The 12,618-nt window shown below is 42.6% G+C and overlaps 1 protein-coding gene across 1 annotated transcript in view; it reads right to left on the bottom strand.

Annotated features, from left to right (window-relative positions):
• Positions 1–11,476: 11,476 nt before the first annotated feature.
• Positions 11,477–12,618, bottom strand: part of ntaq1 (N-terminal glutamine amidase 1) — a 5,745-nt gene continuing 4,603 nt past the window's right edge. The window contains exons 5-7 of the mRNA XM_071532950.1: positions 12,001–12,125; positions 11,776–11,914; positions 11,477–11,621 (exon numbers count right to left, since the gene is read on the bottom strand). Coding sequence (XP_071389051.1) covers positions 11,477–11,621; positions 11,776–11,914; positions 12,001–12,125 — 409 coding nt within the window. The remainder of the gene's footprint in view (positions 11,622–11,775; positions 11,915–12,000; positions 12,126–12,618) is intronic.

Raw genomic sequence — 12,618 nt, 5'->3', positions numbered from 1 at the left:
GTTTTTACTCTGAATGTTTCCTCTCACTTCTTCACTCTGCGCTCTGTCAGCAGAGGAGAGTTTCTCAGGACAAGCCCGAACCAAATGACCCTCCCCTCCACAGCCAAAACACTTCAAAGTCCCAGAGTTTACAAAGATCGCATAATCAAAATCATCAACCTTCAGCTTAAACACCATGTTCAGTTCATCGTCTTTTTTATTCAAGATCATATAGACCTGCCGTCTGTGTGAAACTACGTGTTTCAACAGCGGCGACTTGCAGCCAGACGTCAGTTTCCTGATCGGCGAAACTATTTTCCCATATCTCGACAGCTCTCTCATCAAAAAATCATCACTAATAAACGGCGGAATGTTTGAAATCGTGACTCTTTTTGACGGCGTGGTGAGCGGCGATACCGACACGAAACTGTCATTAATAACAACGCCAGCTTCAACCACTTTGTTTGCTTTGTCAACATCATCCACAAAAATCACCACAGCGCCGTTCATCCTAGCAGCAGATTTAATGCTGCTGTGACCCACAACCTCTCCGACCGCCAGGCTGCAATCCTCCACTGAGCAAGGGAAACCAGGCGAGATTTTAAAGCCATGTTTCCTGGTGAGTTTGGCAAACTCCATACCGGCGCTCAGCACGCCGACCAGCAGAAACGCTGGCCGACCGCAAACAACACACACAAACCCCTAAACCCCTAAAAAACCCTCTATGTACACACCAACACCGTAGGAACTATACGCGCTATTTACAACATTTACAGATAAAGATAAAGATAGAAAAAACACTCACAATCGCTCTCACACAACCGCTCAGCACACTCACTCCTTCCACTCAGAGAGAGAGAGAGAGAGAGAGACAGAGAGAGAGAGAGAGAGAGAGAGAGAGAGAGACAGAGAGAGAGAGAGACAGAGAGAGAGAGAGAGGGAGAGAGAGAGCCCTGGATTAGATCTACAAGGCAAAGAAATCAAGTTCCTCATGTATGCAGATGACCTGGTTATACTATCCCCAACAGAACATGGCTTACAGCAGAACCTCTCACTGCTGGAGACCTTCTGTCAAAACTGGGCGTTGGACATCAACCTCGACAAAACTAAGATCATGGTATTTCAAAAAAAGGCCAGATCACAGGAATCCAGACACAGTCTCACTGTGAGAGGGACCACACTTCAGCATACCATGGAATACAATTATTTGGGCATAATCATCAGTGCATCTGGCAGCTTTGACAAAGCAATAAATTCCCTGACAGATAAGGCACGCAGGGCCTACTATAGCATTAGAAGTTCACTAAATAAATTCAATCCTCCTATTAAAATTTGGCTAAAACTATTCAGCAGTGTAATTCAGCCCATTCTTATGTATGGAAGTGAAGTGTGGGGCCCTCTAATAAACCAGAGGAACACCTCATGGGACACAACACCCACAGAAAAATTTCAGCTTCAATTCTCCAAGGAAATCCTCAAGGTCCACAGAAACTGTCCAAACCATGTAGAGCAGAGCTGGGAAACTTCCCTCTCTCTCTCCACATGATAAAAAGATCAATTAGATTCCAGGTTCACTTGGCACAAGCTGATCCTGATTCATATCATCACAGAGCCTTTATAAGTAACAGCCTCTGCCCAGAGACAGACCCTCTGAGAAACATTAGAGAAACCTGCCACCTCAAAATCCAAGACCTCCATCATCTCTCCAAAACTCATCTGAAAACAATAGACAAGGAAAACAAATGTATTTATATTGACAATTGGAAAAATGAAACAAAATCCATCAACAAATTAGAATGCTATCGTTTATTGAATAGAGAATATTCTCTAGCACAGTACCTGGTAAGCATAAAAAACCCCAAACAGAGACGCACATTAACAATGTACAGACTCAGCGACCATCAGCTAGAGATTGAAAAAGGTCATAAGAAGGAATGGAAGCCCAGAGAACTGAGAGTCTGTCAACACTGTTCATCAGGGGAAACAGAAACTGAGCTGCATTTTCTCCTCTTCTGCCCCCTGAACCAAACTGTCAGAGAGTCTTCCTCCTTCCTGCAGAAGGTTAAAGCAGCAGACTCATCATATCAGGGAAAAACATGTGATGAACTGATGAAACTTTGTTTAGGAGAAGAACCACAATTTACACACTTAGCTGCACAATATGTAACTCTGCCATGATATTAGAGAAAAAACGACTGTTATTTAGAACTTCTTGAATATTGTAACACTATGTAGTTACATTTCACATTTATGACCATTGTTAGTAGAATCTGATTATTTACTCTGTAATTTGTAATTTTATTTTATTTATTTATTTATTTATTTTATTGTATTTTTTATATTATCATATCTCTCCGGTTAATACAAGACATTGAATTGCTTTGAATCTAATTGCCTAATTGTACCCTCTTTTACAAATGTAACATATTTTATGTATGTATGTACAGTATGTATGTATATACGTGTATGTATGCGTATGTGAATGTATATACTATATATATAATTGTGTATTGTTCTGCTTTGGCAATAACGGTTGATTACCATTCATGCCAATAAAGCTTATTTGAATTGAATTTGAATTTGAGAGGGAGAGAGAGAGAGAGAGAGAGAGAGAGGGAGAGAGAGAGAGAGAGGGAGAGAGAGAGAGAGAGAGAGAGAGAGAGAGACAGAGAGAGAGAGAGAGAGGGAGAGACACCTACATACTGTCCCTCAGGCTTCTATGAAATCATTTTGCCCTCACAAAAACTAAGCACAACCCATCGTGGTCGAGACTCCGGAGGAATTTTGGTGTGGTACAGAGAGGATCTTGCCGACCACATCTCTATAATTAATATAGGCAAATCACACTGCTGGCTAAAACTAAACAAAAACATTGGCATAACAGAAAATGACATTTACCTCTGTGCAGTATATATCCCTCCAGCAGAATCTCCTTACTATGAAGAGGAATACATTAATGACTTCCACTCAGAAATAAGCCATTTCCAGGCCCAGGGAAATGTGCTGCTATGTGGTGACTTCAATGCTCGAACTGGATCTGAATCCGACCAAATTGATTCACAAGGCAATAATCATGTGTTTGGTCAAAACTCCCTATACCTTACACCAACTCTCCCAAAGAGAAACAGTCTGGATAACACTGTCAATAAGAGTGGTAAAGAGCTAGTGCACCTTTGTCGAGCCTTAGGTCTGTACATGCTTAATGGTCGGATCAGAGGGGATTCTTTAGGGAGGTTCACATGTTGTTCAGCACTTGGAGCTAGTGTAGTTGACTATGCAATTACTGACATGGACCCCACCTCCTTCAATGCATTCACTGTCAGGAGACAAACTCCTCTTTCAGACCACAATCAAATTAATACCTATCTAAAAACTACTAGGCAACACAGAAAAGAACCCTGTAAGTTGTACAAACTCCCTAAAACATACAGATGGAATACAGAATGTCCAAAAGAGTTTATAAATGCCCTAAACTCAGAACAGCTAACAAACAAAATTATTAACTTCACTAACAAACCTTTTGAAAACAATCCATCTGGAGTCAATCTGGCTGTCAAGGAAATTAGCAATATTTTTGAAACGGCAGCAACTATGGCTGACCTGTTACAAAGTAACAAAAAGCGAAAGAAACATATGAAAACTGAAAAATGGTTTGACGATGAATGTAAATCAATAAGAAAAGAACTACGCAAAATGTCCAACCTAAAACATCGCCAGCCAGAGAACTTAAACTTCAGAAAAGATTACTGTATAATCCTAAAGAAATATAAAGACACTCTGCTGAAGAAAAAACGAAACCATACCGATGAAACCCTTCAAAAAATTGAAGACTCAATTAAACAGAATCAGTTCTGGGAAATGTGGAATAACTTGAACAAAACAAAACCACAAGACCTACCTATTCAAAATGGTGAAATCTGGAAAAAGCATTTTGAAAACCTTTACAGTGAAATCCTACCCAGGGAACTAAATTCTAATTATAATCTGATCAAACAAAAACTACAATTACTAGAATGCACTATTAAAGACAACCAAAATCCACTTGATTTCCCTGTTACTCAAGAGGAATTGACTGAAAAACTAAAAACTCTGAAATCCAAAAAGGCTTGTGGTCCTGACAGTATCAGAAGTGAAATGATAAACACACCTGAGCTGCAGAGAGCAGTGCTCAAATTATTCAACCTTGTCCTAAATTCTGTCTGTTTTCCTGACATCTGGAGCCAAGGGTTTATTACCCCGATATACAAGAGTGGTGACAAACTGGATCCTAACAACTTCAGAGGCATTTGTGTGAGCAGTAACCTGGGGAAGTTATTTAGTAGCATTTTAAACAATCGAATCCTAACCTTCCTTAACGAACACAATGTCCTGAGCAAAGGTCAAATTGGATTTCTCCCAAATCACCGTACTACAGACCATATTTACACCCTGCACACTCTCATCAATACACATGTAAACCAAACCAAAAATGGAAAACTTTTTGCATGCTTTATTGACTTCAAAAAAGCATTTGATTCTATTTGGCATGAGGGATTATATTACAAACTTTTACAAAGTGGTGTAGGGGGTAAAGTATACGATGTAATAAAATCAATGTATTCGAAAAACAAATGCGGAATAAAAATTGGCGAAAAACGTACAGAGTTCTTCACCCAAAGAAGAGGAGTTCGGCAGGGTTGTAGCATGAGTCCAACATTATTTAACATTTATATTAATGAACTAGCAGTGCAGCTGGAACAATCTGCAGCTCCCGGACTCAGTCTACAAGATAAGGAATCAGATTCCTGCTCTATGCAGACGACCTGGTGCTGCTGTCACCCACTGCACAGGGCCTACAGCAGCACCTGGACCTGCTGGAGAACTACTGCCAGACCTGGGCCCTGGCAGTAAACCTGAAAAAGACCAACATCATGGTCTTTCAAAAGAAGCCCAGATGTCAGGAACACAGATCCCAGCTCAGTCTAGGCAGCACCGTGTTAGAGCACACCATGCAGTATACTGACCTGGGTCTAGTCATTACTGCATCAGGTCATTTCAACATGGCAGTGAATGCATTAAAGGACAAAGCTCGCAGAGCTCTATATGCAATACATAAGAAAATTTACAATAATGAAATCCCGATTCCTATTTGGTGTAAAATGTTTGATAGTGTAATTCAGCCCATTGCGCTGTATGGAAGTGAGGTACGGGGTCCACTCTGTCACCATAGCTACAGACGGGACAAGCGTCCGACTGAAACCTCACATGCTGAATTCTGTCGACTGATCCTGAAAATTCAAAGGAAAACACCAACTAATGCATGTAGGGCAGAATTAGGCAGATACCCACTAATAACTCACGTCCAAAAAAGATCCCTAAAATTCTGGATGCATTTAAAATCAAGTCCCGAAGAGTCACTTCAATTCAAAGCTCTCAAAACCCAAGACCTGAACCCTGAAAAGAGTCCTCTAAGTCAGCTGGTACTGAGACTAACTAACACACTAACAAACACCAACACAAACTGTCCTCAGACCAGCACAGCTCTTACAAACATAAAAGTCAATCAAATAATCAAAGATTACAAGAGCGACTATTTGAAACATTGGGACACTGAAACTAAAACTCAAAGTAAATTAGAATGTTATCGGACCCTAAAAAGTGAATATGAATTGGAGGAATATCTCTTGACTGTCAGAGATAAACCCTAACCCAACCAGGTCCAGGCTCAGAGAGACAGAGACAGACCCTGACCAGGTCCAGGCTCAGAGAGACAGAGACAGATCCTGACCAGGTCCAGGCTCAGTGAGACAGAGACAGACCCTGACCAGGTCCAGGCTCAGAGAGACAGAGACAGATCCTGACCAGGTCCAGGCTCAGAGAGACAGAGACAGACCCTGACCAGGTCCAGGCTCAGAGAGACAGAGACAGACCCTGACCAGGTCCAGGCTAAGTGAGACAGAGACAGACCCTGACCAGGTCCAGGCTCAGAGAGACAGAGACAGAGACAGACCCTGACCAGGTACAGGCTCAGTGAGACAGAGACAGACCCTGACCAGGTCCAGGCTCAGAGAGACAGAGACAGACCCTGACCAGGTCCAGGCTCAGTGAGACAGAGACAGACCCTGACCAGGTCCAGGCTAAGTGAGACAGAGACAGACCCTGACCAGGTCCAGGCTCAGAGAGACAGAGACAGAGACAGACCCTGACCAGGTACAGGCTCAGTGAGACAGAGACAGACCCTGACCAGGTCCAGGCTCAGAGAGACAGAGACAGATCCTGACCAGGTCCAGGCTCAGAGAGACAGAGACAGACCCTGACCAGGTCCAGGCTCAGAGAGACAGAGACAGACCCTGACCAGGTCCAGGCTAAGTGAGACAGAGACAGACCCTGACCAGGTCCAGGCTCAGAGAGACAGAGACAGAGACAGACCCTGACCAGGTACAGGCTCAGTGAGACAGAGACAGACCCTGACCAGGTCCAGGCTCAGAGAGACAGAGACAGACCCTGACCAGGTCCAGGCTCAGAGAGACAGAGACAGACCCTGACCAGGTCCAGGCTCAGTGACCACAGTCTGGCTGTAGAGAGGGGAAGGCATAAGAAAACCTGGCTCCCCAGAGAAGAAAGACTCTGTGGTCACTGCAGGACAGGTGAGGTCGAGACAGAGCTGCACTTTCTTCTTCACTGTAAACAATATGAAGCTATAAGGAAAACATATTTTGACCTATTTAAAAATGTTGTTTCTACAAAGAGACAGACAGACGGACAAACAGACAGACAGAGAGACAGACAGACAGAGAGACAGACAGAGAGACAGACAGACAGAGAGACAGACAGAGAGACAGACAGACAGAGAGACAGACAGAGAGACAGACAGACAGAGAGAGAGACAGAAAGTCAGACAGACAGAGAGACAAACAGGGAGAGAGAGACAGACAGAGAGACAGTTCTATTAAGACTCTGTCCATATACAGTACTTCTTGTTGTTCTTCTGTTCTATTGTTCTGTTCATCTGTTATTTCATGCTATGGTGGATTTCTGTAATGTCTGTTCTATGAGACAAATGTATTTTCTACCTTTCTTTCCTTTTTATGGATGAGCACTATCAGTGCACATTTGCTTTGGCAATATTGTTACACAACTGTCATGCCAATAAAGCTTATTGAATTGAATTGAATTGAATTGAGAGACAGAGAGAGAGAGAGACAGAGAGAGAGAGACAGAGAGAGAGAGAGAGAGACAGAGAGAGAGAGAGAGAGAGAGAGAGAGAGAGAGAGAGAGAGAGAGAGAGAGACAGAGAGAGAGAGAGAGAGAGAGAGAGAGAGAGACCTTTAGAAAAATGTGTGGTCAATATTTTATTGTTTATCTTTATCTTTTTAGCTAATTGCTGGTGATTTCTGCAGCTTAGCGAGGAGAAGAGAACTGACCTCATGGATCAGAACGATAAAACACAAAGTTCTCCAGTCTGATGGGAGCCTGCATGGAACAAACCACTTCCAACAGAAACACACCATGAGGGTTTCTCCCTTTCCTCACACAGATCAGACGTTTCTGTTTCCATCAGAGAGGGGGATGAAAGAAGAGTGGAGCTGAGGATCAGCTACAGGAGAAGAGGAGCAAACCGTTCTGCCAAAATAATGTTAAAGGAATAGTTCACCCAACAATGAAACTCCTGTCATCATCTCCTCCCCCTCAGGCCAGATGAAACTCAGGTGAAGTTTGTTAGTCCACATAACACACAGGGAGGCTGCAGCACAACTTCTGCAAAACAACTGAAGTCAATGGGGACCAGTTCAATGGGGACCAGTTCAGTGGGGACCAGTTCAGTGGGGACCAGTTCAGTGGGGACCAGTTCTTCAGAGTCCAAAACAACAACAGACAAACAATCACACTGTGAATAGAAAGACCTAGACACCATTATCTGTTGCAGATCAGTCAGCTGTAGTTCAGATCTGCACTAAATGATGGTGTAAATATACTGCAGGTCTTTGTGGAACTCTGAAGAACTGGTCCCCACTGAACTGGTCCCCACTGAACTGGTCCCCACTGAACTGGTCCCCACTGAACTGGTCCCCACTGACTTCAGGTGTTTTGGAGAAGTTGTGCTGCAGCCTCCCTGTGTGTTATATGGACAAACTTCACCTGAGATGAGGACAGAGGTTTCAGTTCTGGGTGAACTGTTCCTTTAAGTGAGAAATGTTAGGGTAGAACCGAATTAGACATAATGATTTCCCATGAGCCAGAGCTGAAGACTCGAGACTCGAGACTCGGACTCGAGTCGCGAAAACCAGGACTTGCGACTCGACTTGGATTGGTCTTCTGTGAGACTCGACTGGAGACTCGAAAGCAAAGACTCGATCTTAACAAACAGGCTTTTAAATGTTTCCCTGGGTCACTTCGCTCGGCTCTGACACCGGACCGAGACCTGAACCAGAACCAGAACCAGAACCCGTGATGTCATGGTGGGACGTCCCGTCTGCGGAGAGGTGCGGTGATGTTGTTTGAGTTGCTGTTGTTGTTTGTGTTGCTGTTGTTGTTTGAGTTGCTGTTGTTGTTTGAGTTGCTGTTGTTGTTTGAGTTGCTGTTGTTGTTTGAGTTGCTGTTGTTTGAGTTGCTGTTGTTGTTTGAGTTGCTGTTGTTGTTTGAGTTGCTGTTGTTGTTTGAGTTGCTGTTGTTGTTTGAGTTGCTGTTGTTGTTTGTGTTGCTGTTGTTGTTTGAGTTGCTGTTGTTGCTGTCATTGCAGTTGTCATAGTTGTCTGTTTATTTGTCTGACATTGCTGTACGGCACACGACAAATTTCTGAAAGGACCAATAAATGCATCTATCTATCTATCTATCTATCTATCTATCTATCTATCTATCTATCTATCTATCTATCAAGCTATCTATCTATCTATCTATCTATCTGTCTGTCTGTCTATCTATCTATCTATCTATCTGTCTATCTATCTGTCTATCTATCTGTCTGTCTGTCTGTCTATCTATCTATCTATCTATCTATCTATCTATCTATCAAGCTATCTATCTATCTATCAAGCTATCTATCTATCTATCTATCTATCTGTCTGTCTGTCTATCTATCTATCTATCTATCTATCTGTCTGTCTGTCTATCTATCTATCTATCTATCTGTCTATCTATCTATCAAGCTATCTATCTATCTATCTATCTATCTGTCTGTCTGTCTATCTATCTATCTATCTATCTATCTATCTATCTATCTATCAAGCTATCTATCTATCTATCTATCTATCTGTCTGTCTGTCTATCTATCTATCTATCTATCTATCTGTCTATCTATCTATCTATCTATCTATCAAGCTATCTATCTATCTATCTATCTATCTGTCTGTCTGTCTATCTATCTATCTATCTATCTGTCTATCTATCTATCTATCTATCAAGCTATCTATCTGTCTATCTATCTGTCTGTCTGTCTGTCTATCTATCTATCTATCTATCTATCTATCTATCAAGCTATCTATCTATCTATCTATCTATCTATCTATCTATCTGTCTATCTGTCTATCTGTCTGTCTGTCTATCTGTCTATCTATCTATCTGTCTGTCTGTCTGTGGTGGATGGGACTGTTAAGGAATGAAAGAAATAATAAACACCTTTGATGTAAATGTTTAAATGTTGTCTAACAGCCTTAAAGCTCCGGGATCAAATTAGAGAAATTAGAGAAATTAGAGAAATTGTGTGGCTGAGTTCAGAAAAATAATAAAAATAATAAATGTATATGAATAGAGTTAAATAAAACAAGTAGCTTTCTATGAGCTTGGTGTCTTCTTTATGTTAAGCCAATTAGTTTTAATTATAGATGGAGATGTTTTTTATGTTAAATTGTCTATTTTTAATGAAGAGAACTGGATGGATGACACTTTCCTTCAGTTAAATGCAGATAAGACAGAAACTTTTAGAATTGCTCCTGAAAACTGAAAACATTAAGCAGTGTACTGGGTCGTTAAGTTTGTGTTCAACATAAACTACAAAATTTATGTGATCTTTGACCGATCCGTCTTTCCATAATCACGTCAGTCAGGGTTTTTCCATCTGAGGAACTTTGCTAAACTAAGATCTGTCGTGTCCGAGGGTGAAATGGAGACGATTCATGCTTTTATTTCTTCCTGTTTAGATTAAAGCTCTTTTTACCCGTTTGAATAAAACGTCTTTGGCGTCTCCAAACTGCAGCTGCTCGGCTTTAAGCCAGAAACAAGAAGAGATCCTCTGACCGGCTTCCGATAACATTCCGGATCCATTTTAAAGTTCTGGTCCTGACCTTCAGACTCCAGAGTATCCTGCTGACCTCGTCCTCCCTCGCAGCACCAGTCCGGCTCTCAGGTCCTCGAGTTTAAACCCGAGGTCCAGAACAGGCTTTTGGCTCATTTGTTCTATTTGACTTTATTTGCTTTTATTGGTTTTATTTCCTCGTCTGTTTGGAACTTTTGTTCTTTATTCTGCATGCGAGTCTGTTCCTGTTTCTGTCTGTTGTTATGTTAATGTAGGCTCTGTGCTGTCTGTTGTTATGTTAATGTAGGCTCTGTGCTGTCTGTTGTTATGTTAATGTAGGCTCTGTGCTGTCTGTTGTTATGTTAATGTAGGCTCTGTTCTGTCTGTTGTTATGTTAATGTAGGCTCTGTGCTGTGTGTTGTTATGTTAATGTAGGCTCTGTGCTGTCTGTTGTTATGTTAATGTAGGCTCTGTGTTGTCTGTTGTTATGTTAATGTAGGCTCTGTTCTGTCTGTTGTTATGTTAATGTAGGCTCTGTGCTGTCTGTTGTTATGTTAATGTAGGCTCTGTTCTGTCTGTTGTTATGTTAATGTAGGCTCTGTGCTGTCTGTTGTTATGTTAATGTAGGCTCTGTTCTGTCTGTTGTTATGTTAATGTAGGCTCTGTGCTGTCTGTTGTTATGTTAATGTAGGCTCTGTTCTGTCTGTTGTTATGTTAATGTAGGCTCTGTGCTGTCTGTTGTTATGTTAATGTAGGCTCTGTTCTGTCTGTTGTTATGTTAATGTAGGCTCTGTTCTGTCTGTTGTTATGTTAATGTAGGCTCTGTTCTGTCTGTTGTTATGTTAATGTAGGCTCTGTGCTGTCAGTTGTTATGTTAATGTAGGCTCTGTGCTGTCTGTTGTTATGTTAATGTAGGCTCTGTGCTGTCTGTTGTTATGTTAATGTAGGCTCTGTGCTGTCTGTTGTTATGTTAATGTAGGCTCTGTGCTGTCTGTTGTTATGTTAATGTAGGCTCTGTGCTGTCTGTTGTTATGTTAATGTAGGCTCTGTTCTGTCTGTTGTTATGTTAATGTAGGCTCTGTGCTGTCTGTTGTTATGTTAATGTAGGCTCTGTGCTGTCTGTTGTTATGTTAATGTGGGCTCTGTGCTGTCTGTTGTTCCTGCTACTGTCTAATACTGTGAAGCACTTTGTGATTCTGTATCTGTGAAAGGTGCTATACAATAAACTTAGACTGGTCCAGACTGGTCCAGACTGGTCCAGACTGGGTCAGACTGGTCCAGACTGGTTCAGACTGGGTCAGACTGGGTCAGACTGGTCCAGACTGGTCCAGACTGGGTCAGACTGGTCCAGACTGGGTCAGACTGGGTCAGACTGGTCCAGACTGGGTCAGACTGGTCCAGACTGGTCCAGACTGGGTCAGACTGGTCCAGACTGGGTCAGACTGGGTCAGACTGGTCCAGACTGGTTCAGATACAGCAGCAGGCAGCAGATTCAGATTCCCAGTCATTTATTAAAAGTATTTTACACAGAAGCATCACGTTCTGCTGGAGTCTGACGTTTAGTAAACAAAACAGTTTAAAGTAACGATGAAGAAGAAGAAGAAGAAGAAGAAGAAGAAGAAGAGCTTCCTGTGTGGTGCAGCAGGAAGTGGTCCAGGCTGAACACGCTGCCCCAGCCGACCTCAGGCTGCATGCTGATGAACTGATCCAGATTCATCTGGCTCTCTGAGGAGGAAACGCATCACAGCTCATTAACATAACGATGAGGTCACACGGTTAACATGCTAACATGCTAACGATTAGCTAATTACCTGCAGTGTGTATGGGGGGGTAGGGGGGGGGGGGCATGCGCCAGGCTCCATCAGAGTCCTTCATGTGCGATCGGTCCGAGGAAAAATTCTGCAGGAAGCTGTCAGCAGGAACCACACGGAACTTCCTGTTGGACAAACACCAGAACCGGGTTACCCTGCGGAACCGGGTTACCCTGCTGAACCGGGTTACCCTGCTGAACCGGGTTACACTGCTGAACCGCGTTACCCTGCAGAACCGGTTTACCCTGCAGAACCGGTTTACACAGCTGAACCGGGTTACCCTGCTGAACCGGGTTACACTGCAGAACCGGTTTACCCTGCTGAACCGGTTTACCCTGCTGAACCGGTTTACCCTGCTGAACCGGTTTACACTGAACCGGTTTACAGGCCAAGAAAATGTGTGATGTGAGCAGATGTCAGTCACTTTAATAAGTGACATCATAAGTGACATCATCACAGACAGTCAGTCACTTTAATAAGTGACATCATAAGTGACATCATCACAGACAGTCAGTCACTTTAATAAGTGACATCATAAGTGACATCATCACAGACAGTCAGTCACTTTAATAACTGACCCGGGGTCAGCAGTCACAGATGTCGTTCCTTCAGCAGTTC

This window comes from Centroberyx affinis, unplaced genomic scaffold, assembly GCF_046629955.1.
Source record: "Centroberyx affinis isolate AG114_WGS23_722 - 3 ecotype Tasmania unplaced genomic scaffold, CSIRO-AGI_Caff_v1 ptg002292l_1, whole genome shotgun sequence".
In the NCBI taxonomy this organism is placed as follows: domain Eukaryota; kingdom Metazoa; phylum Chordata; class Actinopteri; order Beryciformes; family Berycidae; genus Centroberyx; species Centroberyx affinis.
Note: the sequence above shows the minus strand (reverse complement) of the source record. Positions and strands in the feature narration are given on the sequence as shown.